This window comes from Pteropus vampyrus, unplaced genomic scaffold (assembly GCF_000151845.1).
Source record: "Pteropus vampyrus isolate Shadow unplaced genomic scaffold, Pvam_2.0 Scaffold30, whole genome shotgun sequence".
Classification (NCBI taxonomy): domain Eukaryota; kingdom Metazoa; phylum Chordata; class Mammalia; order Chiroptera; family Pteropodidae; genus Pteropus; species Pteropus vampyrus.
In genome coordinates this window covers 373,816-386,995 of record NW_011888811.1, presented here as the reverse complement: position 1 = coordinate 386,995, position 13,180 = coordinate 373,816, and the positions used below count along the sequence as shown (strand labels likewise).

General features: G+C 40.7%; 1 protein-coding gene across 1 annotated transcript in view; it reads left to right on the top strand.

The window, feature by feature from the left end:
• The first annotated feature begins 2,777 nt into the window (after positions 1-2,777).
• DOCK2 (dedicator of cytokinesis 2) overlaps positions 2,778-13,180 on the top strand; it is a 370,198-nt gene continuing 359,795 nt past the window's right edge. The window contains exons 1-4 of the mRNA XM_023528646.1: positions 2,778-2,784; positions 2,982-3,065; positions 11,552-11,592; positions 12,766-12,821. Of these exons, the coding sequence (XP_023384414.1) occupies positions 2,778-2,784; positions 2,982-3,065; positions 11,552-11,592; positions 12,766-12,821 (188 nt within the window). The remainder of the gene's footprint in view (positions 2,785-2,981; positions 3,066-11,551; positions 11,593-12,765; positions 12,822-13,180) is intronic.

Here is a 13,180-nt window from a genome sequence, read left to right as displayed (position 1 = left end):
CAATTTCTGTTCTTTGCCCCATGTGAAAACAGGTTGTTATTTTGCCTTTAAATGTTTTTGACCAATGCCCTTTGCAGAGGTGCTTTTCTACCCTGAGAGAGTCCCACGTCAGGGAAATAAAGGCAAGTTCATGGCTTTTGTCCTTCAGGGAGCCCATGGACAGGTCAAAACAGACATATACAATTTCTTGGGACAAGGTCCACTCTGCTCACTCTGATCTCAGAAGCACATACCAGGGATGCCATTTTCAAGACTGCCACCAAGATGGGAAGTATAGGATGGACAAGGATAAGTTAAAATACCATGAAACTTTAACAGATTTCAGTTGTCCTTTTCTTGATTAAACATTTGCTTGGTTACTGTATACTTTTGTCTATTTTTTAGAGTTCTGATAAAATCGATTCTGGTAGTTTTTTCTAGATTTTTCATTGCTTCCTTGGAGGGAGAGGCACTTGGAGTTCCTTACTCCATTTTTGCTGATGTCACCCTAAGAAGTAGTTTTTGAATTACTTTGTTTTATTAACAGGTGAAGAAACAGAGATCTAAAGGCAGGGGAACTGAGTTGAGTCAGGAATTCTCAGGACTATCAGGAACACTCAGGATTTCTCTCATTTAGTTCAATCTGCCAACTGCCTTGTTGGTCACATGGTTCATCAGCAGTGAATCTCTGCTTGGTTTAGACGCCAATGGGATTAGAAAAACAAAGCAATAGCCTTTTTATGGGCCTTTCTACATGTACACTGCCTCTCTCCATCTGCTCTCCACACAGCTGGCAGAGCAGTAGTCAGCATAATGGGCTTACATCCTTCTCCTGCTTAACACCCTTCAGCCTTCCATTTACTGGTGTATGTATGAACATACATTTATGAACATACATATATTTATGAACATAAATATGTATAGTATGTATATGTATAAACGTACATATACCAGTAAATGGAAGGCTGAGGGGTGTTAAGGTTGTCTCTCCAGACAATGAAATATTATTAAGCCACAAAAAGGAAGTATTGACAGTTTTTACAACATGGATGAATCATGAAAATATTGTGCTAAGTGAAAGAAGCCAGTCACAAAAGACCACATATTGTACGATTCTATTTATAGAAAATGTCCAGGCAAATCTATAGAGACAGAAAGTAGATTAATGGCCACTTGGGGTTAGGGGGACTTTTCGACTTAATGAGAATATTCTAAAATTAATTATGGTGATGATTGCACAAGTCTGTGAATAAATAATTAAATTATACACTTTACATGGGCAAATTATATCTCAATAATGCTATTACCAACTAACTAAATAAAATCCCTCCAGCTTCCCATTTGCTTGGAATAAAGCCCAAACTCTTCATGAGGCCTTGTGTGAGCTGGTCTCTGCTTCTCCAGCCTCATATGCATCACACCCTCCCTCTTATACTCCATCCACAGCAATTTCCTTTATGTTCTCTGACTACTTCCTTCCTCAGGGCCTTTGCACATGCTGTTCCCTCTTCCCGAAATGCCTTTCCTCTTGCTGTCCCCATAGCTGACTTGTTCAAATCTTCCATACGTCAGATCAGGGAAGCCTTTCCTAACTACCCCAGTGAAAGTCAGCTCCTTCAGTTACCCTCTACCTGGCTCTATTTGTTTTCCTCCCTGACATGTACCACATTTTGTAACCTTGTATTTATTTGTGTGTTCACCACAAGAGCAAGATCAGTGCCTAGCATGTTCCTGACACATCATGATTGTTTACTAAATATCTGCTGCATAAATGAATGTCAACCTCGTAGAATCATACTGTCCATTCTCCTGATGGTAATGATGGGGTCTTTCCTCATATCAGGCTACACACATTATATCCTCTTTTGTTCTCGAAGACCTCCCAAGCTGGTGGTTCTATTTTAGCCCTTGAAAAACAGGTTGCTTCCCTAATCTAGGTTAACAATGTGGCATGGTCCTCACTTAGCAAGGGATGCTCAGTAGTTCCTGAGCACTACAGTGATATGTTGTCATTTCATGTTCCAAGAGATTAGCCAAGTTTCAGACAGAACAGAGGACACTCTGTTCATAGCTTCTGCTCCCCAGGAACTGACAGTGTACATAGGAGGGCAGAGCATACCCTTGAATGTTAAGTACTCATATGAATCCTACCAACCATTAGGAAAGGGGGTAGGGGAGTCAGTATTGCCTGGACAAGCCAAGGAGGGCCTCATTGAGGAAGCAGGACTCTGTCCTGAAGGATTTGTTTTGGTGAAGGCCAAGGAACAGGCATCTTTAGCTAGAAGAACAAAGATTGGGTAGAAGAAAGAGAGGGCTTCTTTGAACAATGAAGATTTTGTGACCTTTGAGTGGTGGATAGACTGACATTTTAGGCTGTTGTCACCAGTTTGGAGTAATTGGGGAGCAGCAAGTAGCCCATCACAGTGGTTGAGACTATGGAAGTTAGACACTGATTTTCCTTTCACTTCACCAGTTTGAAGTAATGTTGTCACCAGTTTGGAGTAATTGGGAAGCAACAACTAGCCCATCACAGTGGTTGAGAATATGGAAGTTAGATACTGATTTTCCTGTCACTTCCTAGCCTGATGACTTTGGCCAAATTGTTTAACTTCTCAGTACCTCCATTTCCTCATCTGTAAAATGAGATCACAGTTTATACCTCATGAGGTTGCCATGAGAATGGAATGAGAAGATGTGCTGAACACATTCCTGGTGTATGATAAGAGGTCAACCCATCGTAGATGATATAAATACCCTCCTTGTCACTCAGACTGGAGTGCAGGACCTGTGCTAGGGAGATGTCAGGTTTGGTTAATAAGCGAAGACCTTTAGGAGCCAGGCTGGGCCTGAGTTGACTCTTGTGGTGGACAGTAGGTTGGTTTTGTTTAGCTCATGTGGACTGCATGGGTGGCAGATGAACTCAAGTCAGGGATAGCATGTTGGAGCAGAGATTCTCAGTGTCCAGAAGTCTCACAAGGCTGCCTCTCTCTTCCATTCCACAGCCATATACAATTTCCAAGGGAGCGGAGCACCCCAGCTCTCCCTGCAGATTGGTGACCTGGTACGAATACAGGAGACCTGCGGAGGTGAGTCACTCGGGGGCCAGGACCCTTGCCTGATGGTGTTGGGATGCCCCCAGTATCTACCCAGCACCTTCAGCCCTCTCTTTAAATCTGCAATTGTGTGTGGTCTATTTAAATATATTTTGCTAATATTAGTAATTGCAATTTACCAAAAACAATACTTTGTTCAATTTTAGGAATTTATGCTTAGTAGCAAAGGCCTGACTGGGTGGTTTGATAGTGTTGTTTGGGCCTGTGATACCTTCTAGATATACTTTGTTAGTATCAATACCATCATAGTGGAAAATCAACATTATTAGGGTTTTGAAGAGCCCAGTAAATTATACCCTTGATTCCAGGGGGACTACTATGCAGAATCATGTAGTTCGGTCCAGGGAGCAGTGCTCACTCCCTTCATCAAGCTGGGAGCCCTGTCTTGGCCAAAGTGGCATCCCTTTCTTCCCACAGAGGTGCCATCCTCTTACAAAGCCAAATGTCTATTGGGCTGTGTTCATTCATGGTGGCGGCGGTGGTAGGGGTAGGGAGTGCTTTTTCGAATTTGCACAAAGGCTAATGGTCTTGGACTCATGAGTCATGCCATTAGAAATCAATATATCACCTATGTCACTGATTAAATTGATATTGGGAGCATGGCTTGGGTGTAAGAGCCAAATGAGCTTGCTAATGTGTTGGCCACAGGCAGGCAGCCTCACCCGGCTGAACCGCCACAGTTCTGTCCCTTCCTGGGCTGCCTGTAATCCTACTGCATGGAGGACATAAAATGTGTCCTCCCTGTGGCAGGCAGAGCAGGGAGAAAGAAAAGTGGAGTGGGCTGAGCACCCAGGCCCGGTCTCTGCCCCCCAGCCAATCTCCCAGGAGACGCCCTCCTCCTGCCCTCAGATGGGGGTGCAGGCTTGGCAGGAGGCAGGGACACTGCTGTTAAGGAGGCCCCTCAAGAAGAAATGGAGTCAGAGAAAAAAAGGTTGCCTACAGAGCTAGCCAATCTTGCGTTCTTACACATGGGGTAGAGGGGACACTGTGCTAAATTCTTTATGACATGTTAGTGTAGTTACTCCTCACAGCAAACCAAGGGGGCAGATGATATCCCCAGGCTGGATTAGCTATATGCAGCTTCCCAGGCAGCTTTGCAAATTGTTGCAGGGTCCACGTACACCCACATGCACAGGCGCATGTACACACAGACACACGAAAAGCAAACAAACAAAAAGCTTTTTTTTTTTTTTTTTATGGGGGGAAAGAATTTAACTTTTGATATTTCAAAACACCTTTAAAGGAGTCATCATGGAGGAAATGAGAACTTTGTTCACTTTCCTTACATTCATTTTATGCTTTAATATTTTTGTTATTTTGGGTGATATATGAGGGGGTACCATGTATTTTTCTGTGTTCAGGCCTTTAAAGATCCTAGTCTGGCCTGTTAAAACCTTTTATACACAGAGTAAAACCGGGAGAGGGAGAGATGAGGGGGAAAGCTTTCCTGAAGACTCAGAACTGTGATTCCAAATGCCGTGCCCCCTTTCCACAGTGCAACCTTATCTTTTACAAATCTAGTTCTGCCCAGTAACAGATAAGCAAACTCTGGGTATCTACCAAGGACAAAGAATGAAAATAAAAACAGCAAGACAACTCTCAGTGTCTCTTATGTGCTATTATGTGCTACTCCTGATAAACTGGCAGGGGACTTCACGTTTGCCCGTGGGTAACCAAGGCTCAGGGAGAGAAATGACTCACCTAAGGTCACAAAGTGAGCCGGTGGCCATTCTCTCCACCCCATGCCACAATCCCACACTCTTTCCTCCACCCCAGGCCACAATCCCACACTCTTTCCTCCACCCCGTGCCCACCAGGGCAGTGAAAAAGCCTCAGCAATTAGGTTCTGTGTCTTACATTTTGAAATTCAGACAAGTATTTTCCTCTCCTTTTCATGCAGTTCCCCTGGAAAATGAGCTTAGGGCAGTAAACCGACTACCCAGGGGGCATGTGGTCAGAGCCTTCCATTCCTTCAACCTGGCCTGGGGCCCCACCTTCACAAAGGCCGCAGCGGCTGATACCAGCCACCTTTATTTGCCTTTAGAATTAATGTCCTTGCTTCTAACCTCTTTGGTACTGGTTTTCCATTTTTAATTCTATTTTATTAGTCTTATTTTAATGTATCTTTATAATAAGCAGCCATAATACCTTTCTAGAAAGAGCTGGACATATTTATTCAGTAAATTATTGCCAATACATGAATAATTTGAAAATGCAATGTTCAGAATTCTATTAGAATGATATCTGAGGAATTGGTATGCAAATTATTAGGACTCATACTTGTATACATACCCATACAGTTTTCAAACAGGAATTTATAGAATCCTAAGGTTTCCCTGAGGGCCTTGGACAGCTAAGGAGTCTGAGATCAGGCCTGTTGTCTGCTTTGCATTCTGCCTATGATTCTGGTTAAAAATGGTTCCTCTGCAAGGGATGGGGGTTTGGGGAGCTGGGAGAATGGTGTGAGGGGTTAAAGAAGTATAAATTAGTAGCTGATGGATGGTCACGGACGAGGATGGGGAGCATGGCAGAAGGAATGCGGCTAACATTAATACACTGGCTGGGTGGAAAACCAGAGGAGAGAAGGAACAATTAGGGAATCATTTTATAAACTATATAAATGTCTAATCAATGTAATGTATATTTGAAACTAATTAAAATAAATAAATTTTCAAAAAGTAGTTCCTCTGCAAATTAAAAAAAGTGAAAACCACAATGTTAGTCAAAAATTAGTCAAAATAGTATAGTAGAATGAACTTGGGTGTGCCCATGAAACTCTCTTGTAGAAATCTGCTGTCTGTGTAAGAAACATCCAAATCTGTAGAGAATTTTGATAAAAGTTTATTTGAGCCAAAATGACAACATATGCCAGGGAGCAAGATCTCAAATGTTCTAGGTCTAACAATTTTACAGCTTCTTTTATACATTTGAAATTAAAAGGGAACTAAGGTAGATTATATGGAGGTGGGAAAAGCAAGGTGGGGGGTTGGATTACAGGATAGTTAACAAAATTTTGTGCTTTCTTGAGGTGGTTACAGCTTATTTCAAAGATGTGTTTTCCTGCTTAAGGCAAAGATAAACCTTTGACTAAAAAGTCATATGCCTGGGGGCAATTAGCTATTTATGATCAGATCACTCTGTGAGGCTACTTTCCATAGAATTCCTTTTTTTGTCCACACTACTTGGAAAATGAAATCTAGCCACCTGAGAGGTGAATCAAACATTTTAAATATGGGAATTGAAAAGCAGTGATAAAAGGACATAGTGGTGAGCACCGGGTCCAAATGAATCAATTTATAAAAGTTAGTATTAAAAGTCATAACATATATGGCTACCAAAAAGAATATTATTGTTAGGAAACATGTAATTTTAAAAACTTTTAATGCTTTTCATAACTATTTTTATTTTAGAGGAGTTTTTAGGAAACCTTTTTTGTGAAGAAGAAACATTTAATTGAAGTTTCAACATTTCCTTCAATTTCTCTTAATTTTCTGTTAAATACAAGTAGGATTAAGTTTGGGATTTGTATTTACGTAGTGTCTTTACTGTATGCTGATTTTTATGAGAGCATATTTAAAATTGTATTTTATCTATTTATCCTGTCATTTCGTGTGTATAAGTATAAATGAAAGTTGGCCAGAATGTTGTTAACCGTGTTTTTCTTTTTCTAGATAATGAGATTCAGGATGATTCTTTTAGCTTTTATATTTGTACTTGTCTGCTTTGTTTAAATTCTTCATAACAGCACATGTCAATTTTAGACAAAAAGAATATAGTCTTAATGATTTGAAGCACATATTTCCATTTATTAGCAATGATTAATTCTAGTTGGTAAGAATGTGAGTAATTGTTATTTTAATTTTATTCTTTGTATTCAATAGTTTTTAAATCTCCCCTCCCTCCAGAAAAAAAGGGGAGAAAACATGGGCTTCTGAATCGGGAAGTTATTCTTTGTTTTACTACTCGCTCTCTGGGTGATCTTGGGTAGGTAGGCTTCAATATTCTCACCTGTGAAATGGGTTATCACCTTGCTCCTGGGCTTCTTATGAGGATAAAGTGAGAGAAAGTAGAGAAGCTGTCTACACCATGGCTGGCTCCTAGGTGCTCTTTGTTGGTTAATTCCTTACCTCCCCCACGTTGTACAGAGCTACATTAAAACTGGAAGGTAGGTACCTTTACAGTATGGCCCAGGGAACCCTGAGGTGGCCCTCCCCTTGCTTGGAGTGTGTGAGACTAACCCTGCCTTGCACATGTACTAAATTAACTCAGTCAGGTGAATGCAGAAAACAGAAACCCAATCTGGAATCTTAAACGTGAATGAATTTACTTTCACTAGAGCTCAAACATTTTGATTAGCTTTATATTATGAATATGCTATTTTATTGTGATAAGAAATCAAACAGTTCAGGAGGACAGCAGTTGCTAAGCCTTAGACACCCTAGAACTTAGGTTTGTGTGAAAGAGCTTCCATTTTCTTAAGTAAAGCTGTTCCCTTATGGAGAGTTTGTAAGTGAAGTTTTCTTCTGAATGAGAGTGAGGCTAAAACATCAGTTACACTTCCATTATGTTGAATTCGAAGCATGTCTCATTTACTTTGTTGTTATGGATATATGCTGAAATGACTTCACTAAAAAATAAATAAATAAATAAAATTAAAAATCTGTAGATTCTTGAATAAAATAGAAAATACTGCCAACTTTCTTTGGTCGATGATTGTGATGATGATGATATATAGATTTTTAAAAGAGAGAATAACATTTACTAACTTTTGAACATTTATATGCCAGGCACTGGGCAAACTCTGAATTCCTTATCTAATTGAAACTTCATGAGACAGGCAATATTATTATTCCCATTTCATAGATAAGGAAACTGAGGCTCAGAGAAATGTAGTAACTTGTCTAAGATCGCACAGACAATAAGGTGTAGATTTTTATTCAAATTCAGGCTTTGATTCCAGAACTCATACTCTTAACAACTGGTAGGTATTAGCTTCTGTTTTATCCTAATATTATTAGATATTTTAACCATATAGGACAGTAAAATACACCCAGGCACTCACTTTTCAGATAAACAAATCTTAACATTTTATGTTAAGATATTTTATGTCAGACATTTTTTTAAGAAACAAAAATTAGATGTAGTTGAAACTCCCTGTTTTACCCTCCCTTAATCTATTCTTGTCTTTTTGTCCATGCTGTAGGTAACACATCCTGAAATTGCAATGTTTTCGTCCCCTCCAGGGTTTTGTACCTTTACCAGATAAGTTTACCTTCATAATCCTGTTTGAAAAATAGTTTTTGTAACAACCCTGTGGGGTAGGTGTTTTTTCCCTCATTTTACAGATGAAAATACTGAGGCTTAAGTGACAAAGATCATGCTGCTGAGAGGTGACAGAGAGAGGATTCTAGGTTGTGAATTCTTTTTGCAGTTCTGAGATATTTTTAATCTCCACTCCCTCTCCCGACCACAGGCAACGCCCAGGTGTTGAGAGAATTTAAGTGCATTTCATTTTGGTATTTGAGATGTGGGAAGGGAGGACAATTTGAGTATTTTGGCACTTCATAATTGTCCAGAAGAATGGTAAAAAATTTTTCCTTTTTTCATCTTCCCCCAGGATGAACTTTGTGAGTTTTCTATTTTTTTTTTTTTTTTAAATGCTTATGTCATGGATAGAATTAGCACAGAAAGCCCTTGCTATTATTGAACTTGAAAGGGTGTTGAGCCCCGGGGCGAGTCCTGGGTTGGGGTAAGTGCTGCGTTACACTGTGTTACATGGATTTTGCTATATGTGCTGACTATTGTTATCTGCCTGATCAAGTGTTAGAGTACAGCTGGATAGCCAACAGCTGACCAGATTAGGCAACTGACCTCAGGAGGTCACAGAGTTCAGTGACCCAGTAGGGATGAGGATGTCTGCAAAAGTCCTGAGGACAGCCCCAAAGCAGTCGATGCATTATCATCATCGAGCAAAGGGGGATGATTGGAAGCCTTTCACTTTAAGGATCACTGGGATTTATTTCTGAAAACACCTAGCCCAGTGCCATGTACATAGTAGGTGCACAATCAGTATTGGTTGAACTCAAATCTGGGAGCCAGTATGTGTAGGCTGGGCATAAGAGTCAGCAGATTCCTTGCTCATGAGTGAGACGAAGTTCTAAGAATCAGGAAACCTACAAGCTATGCACAGGTAACTGAGTCTCAAGTGTCAGAGCAGGCAAAGTCGCTGGACTAATCAGGATGTCAAGGGACCCTGATGGAGCTCCTATGACAAAGATGCAGATGTGGGCATGAGCTTTGGGTAGGGACTGTTGGTTCTTTGTATTCCTACTTTATGGTGGATTTTGGTGGCCTTGGCCATCAGGTGGATTCAGCTCATTTCAACCAAGAGACCCTGTATTTGAGCCCTAAGAGAATGTTATCTGTATTTGCGTTCATCTCAAAGGAGACAATGTGGTGGAACAGTTTTGAGGGCTGGCTTTGAAGCCACACAGATGTGCCCTTGAACTCTGGCTATGTGATTTGGCACAGTACATCAATTGACTTGAATCTTAATTTCTCACCTATAGAGTGGGAATGATAATACCTCACGGTATTGCTATGAGGACTAAATGAGGAAATACATGTAAAATACTTAGCATACAGCTTTGTATGCATTAAGCGATTAATAAATGATAGCTAATATTACAAAGATGTTCATATATCTGGTTGATGGGATGGGGAATAACGGCAAATAAAGGAGCTTGTTATAATGCAGTGCTATTGGGTGTCATCTCTGGAGTCACATGCTTGGGTTTAATCTTAGTTGTATCACCTACTAGCTGTGTGACCATGAGAAAGTCGCTTAATCTCTCTGTGACTCTATATTTTCATTTGCAGAATTGAGGCAGTAATAGTACCTACTTGATAGGATTGTTGTGAAGATTAATTTATAATTTGAAAAAACAAAACAAAAACTTTACCGGAGCTTCTGGCACACAGCAAACGCTCAGAAAGGATAAGCACTATTTTTAATGGTTAATTACTACTGATAATTATGAACAAATTATTAGAAGAGTGTGAAAATAGAATGTCATGCTTTATGAAGTATTAAGTTTTCTGTCACTGGAAGTATTCAGCTTGAAAGTAGCTTAGTGGGGATGTAGTTTTGGGCATTCAGATGTTGGAAAGATGAAAATATTAGACAACCATCATGCTCCTTCCTCCATGAAACAGAAAGCACAGTATGATGGCTGCTCACATTCAAATCCTGACACTGTCACTAGCCGTGTGAACCTAGTTAAGTTACTTAATTTCTCTGTGCCTCAGGTAGGCCACTCTTCCATAAAATGGAGTGATTACAGTTCCTATCTCATGCGATTGTTGTGAAGATTAAAAGTCTTCATATACGAAGACTGCTTGAGAATCTTTCTCTCCAACCTCTATTCCTTTCTTTTCAATTTTCCCTCATTCTTTTCTCCTTCTCTCTTTCTGTTCAAAATAAGAGCCACTCTGGGGCCCTGTTGCTTTAGAACTTTCTTTAGGACCTGACCCTCAAGCTATCTCATGACTGTGAGGGATGACTTTGCATTTTAAGTTGTTTGTTTTGGGGCTTCCACGTATGTCTGTTGAGAACATATTTTGTCTACAATCTGTCAGCTCTGTAATGAGGGTTTGCTAATGAGGCTACCAACAGACACTTTTTATTTACAGAGATGACAAATGCCACTACTAGGCTGTGCTTGAATCATTTCAAAGGCCAGTAGGCTCATTATAGTCATCAATACTTGCTACACTGAGGCTCATTTTGTCCAAGGACTGTGCATAATTTAGATTTCTGTTAATTGAATCATTTTTAATATTTCTGCAAAAAAGAATCTTTTAAGATTCCTGTCCTTTTACCTATCCTTGAACTTGTCTGTTTTGTAATGACTAACTTTTGCAAATCACATTTTAGACATCATTTGTTGCTGTTAGAACTGGAATATTATTTTAGGATGTTTGCCAAACTCCCTCAGCCCTTGTATGTCCTTAAGACAGAGGTTGAAAACAGGCACAGGAAGACAGGACCCAGGCAGGTGATGGAAACAGGAGAAGAGCTGGGTAGAGGCTGGTGAGTTGGAGGCACCTGCTCTGTCTGCTGGGACCAGCTGCTCCTCGCCACCAACCAACTGTGGCCATGGGGGAGCACTGGCCACCACCACTGGACCTCTTATCAAAAAGAGAAGATTTTCATTTTTATGTGAAATTCCTGTATTTCTAGATGCTTTTTGGAGATATTGGCAACCAATTCAACAGATTGTTGAAGCCACGGGCTTCCAGACTTCGATCTATACCTAAGGTCTAAAGCAGTTTGCAGAAGTCTCTTTGCTAGTTAAAAACAAACAAACAAATGAAACAACAACAACAACAACAAAAAAAATCAGCAACAGATTTGTAAGAATAGATGAGAGACCCGTTCCTTTGTTTTGTCTTTGCAGACTGGTATAGGGGATACCTGATAAAGCACAAAATGTTACAGGTAAGGCTTATTTTTTTATCTGGGGCAATACTAGGTATCTTTTCAGGGCCCTGCCACCTCTCTGGGCAATTATCTTCCACTGTTGCTCCTCAGCAGACTGGTTCTACTTCTTCCTTGTGTCCTCTGCCGCCCGCCCTCTACACCTTCGCTCTCTCTGGGCCTCCACTCCCTTCCCCTTTCACTTATTCCTTAAGGCCAACCTGCTGAGCTCTCTTCTCCCCGAAACTTTTCCTGACTGCCAGTCATATCTGATTTCTCCCTTCCTCGAGTCCCCGTGGAATTGTGCATTTTCAATTCAGAATTTATCTTCTCTTGCTTTCCTTTAGAGTTGTTTGGGGCATTCATCATTTCCTCACTTACTATCCAACATGACAGAGAAAGGACAGGGCCAGTCTCTGCCCTCGGGGAGGTCACTTGTTCCAACCCCAAATGACACTGTGGTCTCCGTGAGAGCAGGCACCTGCTTTGCTCGCCTCCTCATTTCTCATGGTGTCTAGCTCAGTGGCTGGATGTTCCCAGTGTGCAGATTGGTCGAATTTATGAAAGAATTTCCAAGTAATCCATAAACTTTTCTTGTTAACTGAGCCAAGCTTATGGAGAAAGGAAATAATAGATGCTTTTTCCTCCCTGATTGGATGTGTTGGAAGGCATGATTCTACTTAGCTCTCTACAGAACAATAAAACAAATCTAGGGAGAAAAAGGTCTCAAATCAAACTAGCCTACAGACAGCTTCAGGACCGGACCTTCCCAGCTGTTCACGACTGTGAAGGGTGACTGCTTACCCGGAATTGGGCAGAAGAAGGGGAGGCAGAGGGCATTTTCTCACTTAGAGTGAGTCTTTCGAGTACTCCTGTCTTGCTCATCTGATAAGATGAGTGTCCACAGTGGGGTTGGAACATCCTTTGGAATCTAGGGCTTTGTGGGATCTAGAACAACTGATGGAGAACTGGAGGTGAAAATAATAGACCTAAAAGGGTGAATTTAGATGCCCCTCCCTCCCCCAACTCCACTGTCTCTGGAATTATTCCCTTAACATTTAAGAGTCTTACCAGTAAGTGGCTTTGGGAAGACCTGGGGTGAGTTCTCTCTGTAGAAACATGTCATTCTATTGTATTTTATGTAATGTTACATATGTTATGCTATGTTATCTTATATTATCTTATTTCTTTCAGGGTATTTTTCCTAAATCCTTCATCCACATCAAGGAAGTGACAATTGAGAAAAGAAGGTATTTGCCACTCTTAACCAGACTTGACCCTCCAATGGCTTAGAGATGTCTCTGTCCTGTCTACTCTGAAAACATGACTTGGCAGATGTGGAGGATGCTTAGCTGATCCACCTTCGTGCCCATGTGTGTCTCCTTTCCCTCACTGGATAGGAGATCTAATCCATACTGATTTGTGTTTAGTTCTGATTCTACGGGGAGTGGAGGGGTATTAGTAAGTTAGGAGAATCAAACTTTTCACTGGAAACTACCTTTGAACTGTACTAATTAGATTAATTCTGAATAATGAGCTTGAAATGTCCACCCCAGTGAAGGAGGACATTAAAAAGGAAGTTCCTTGCATTTGCATAATGTAATTGGTG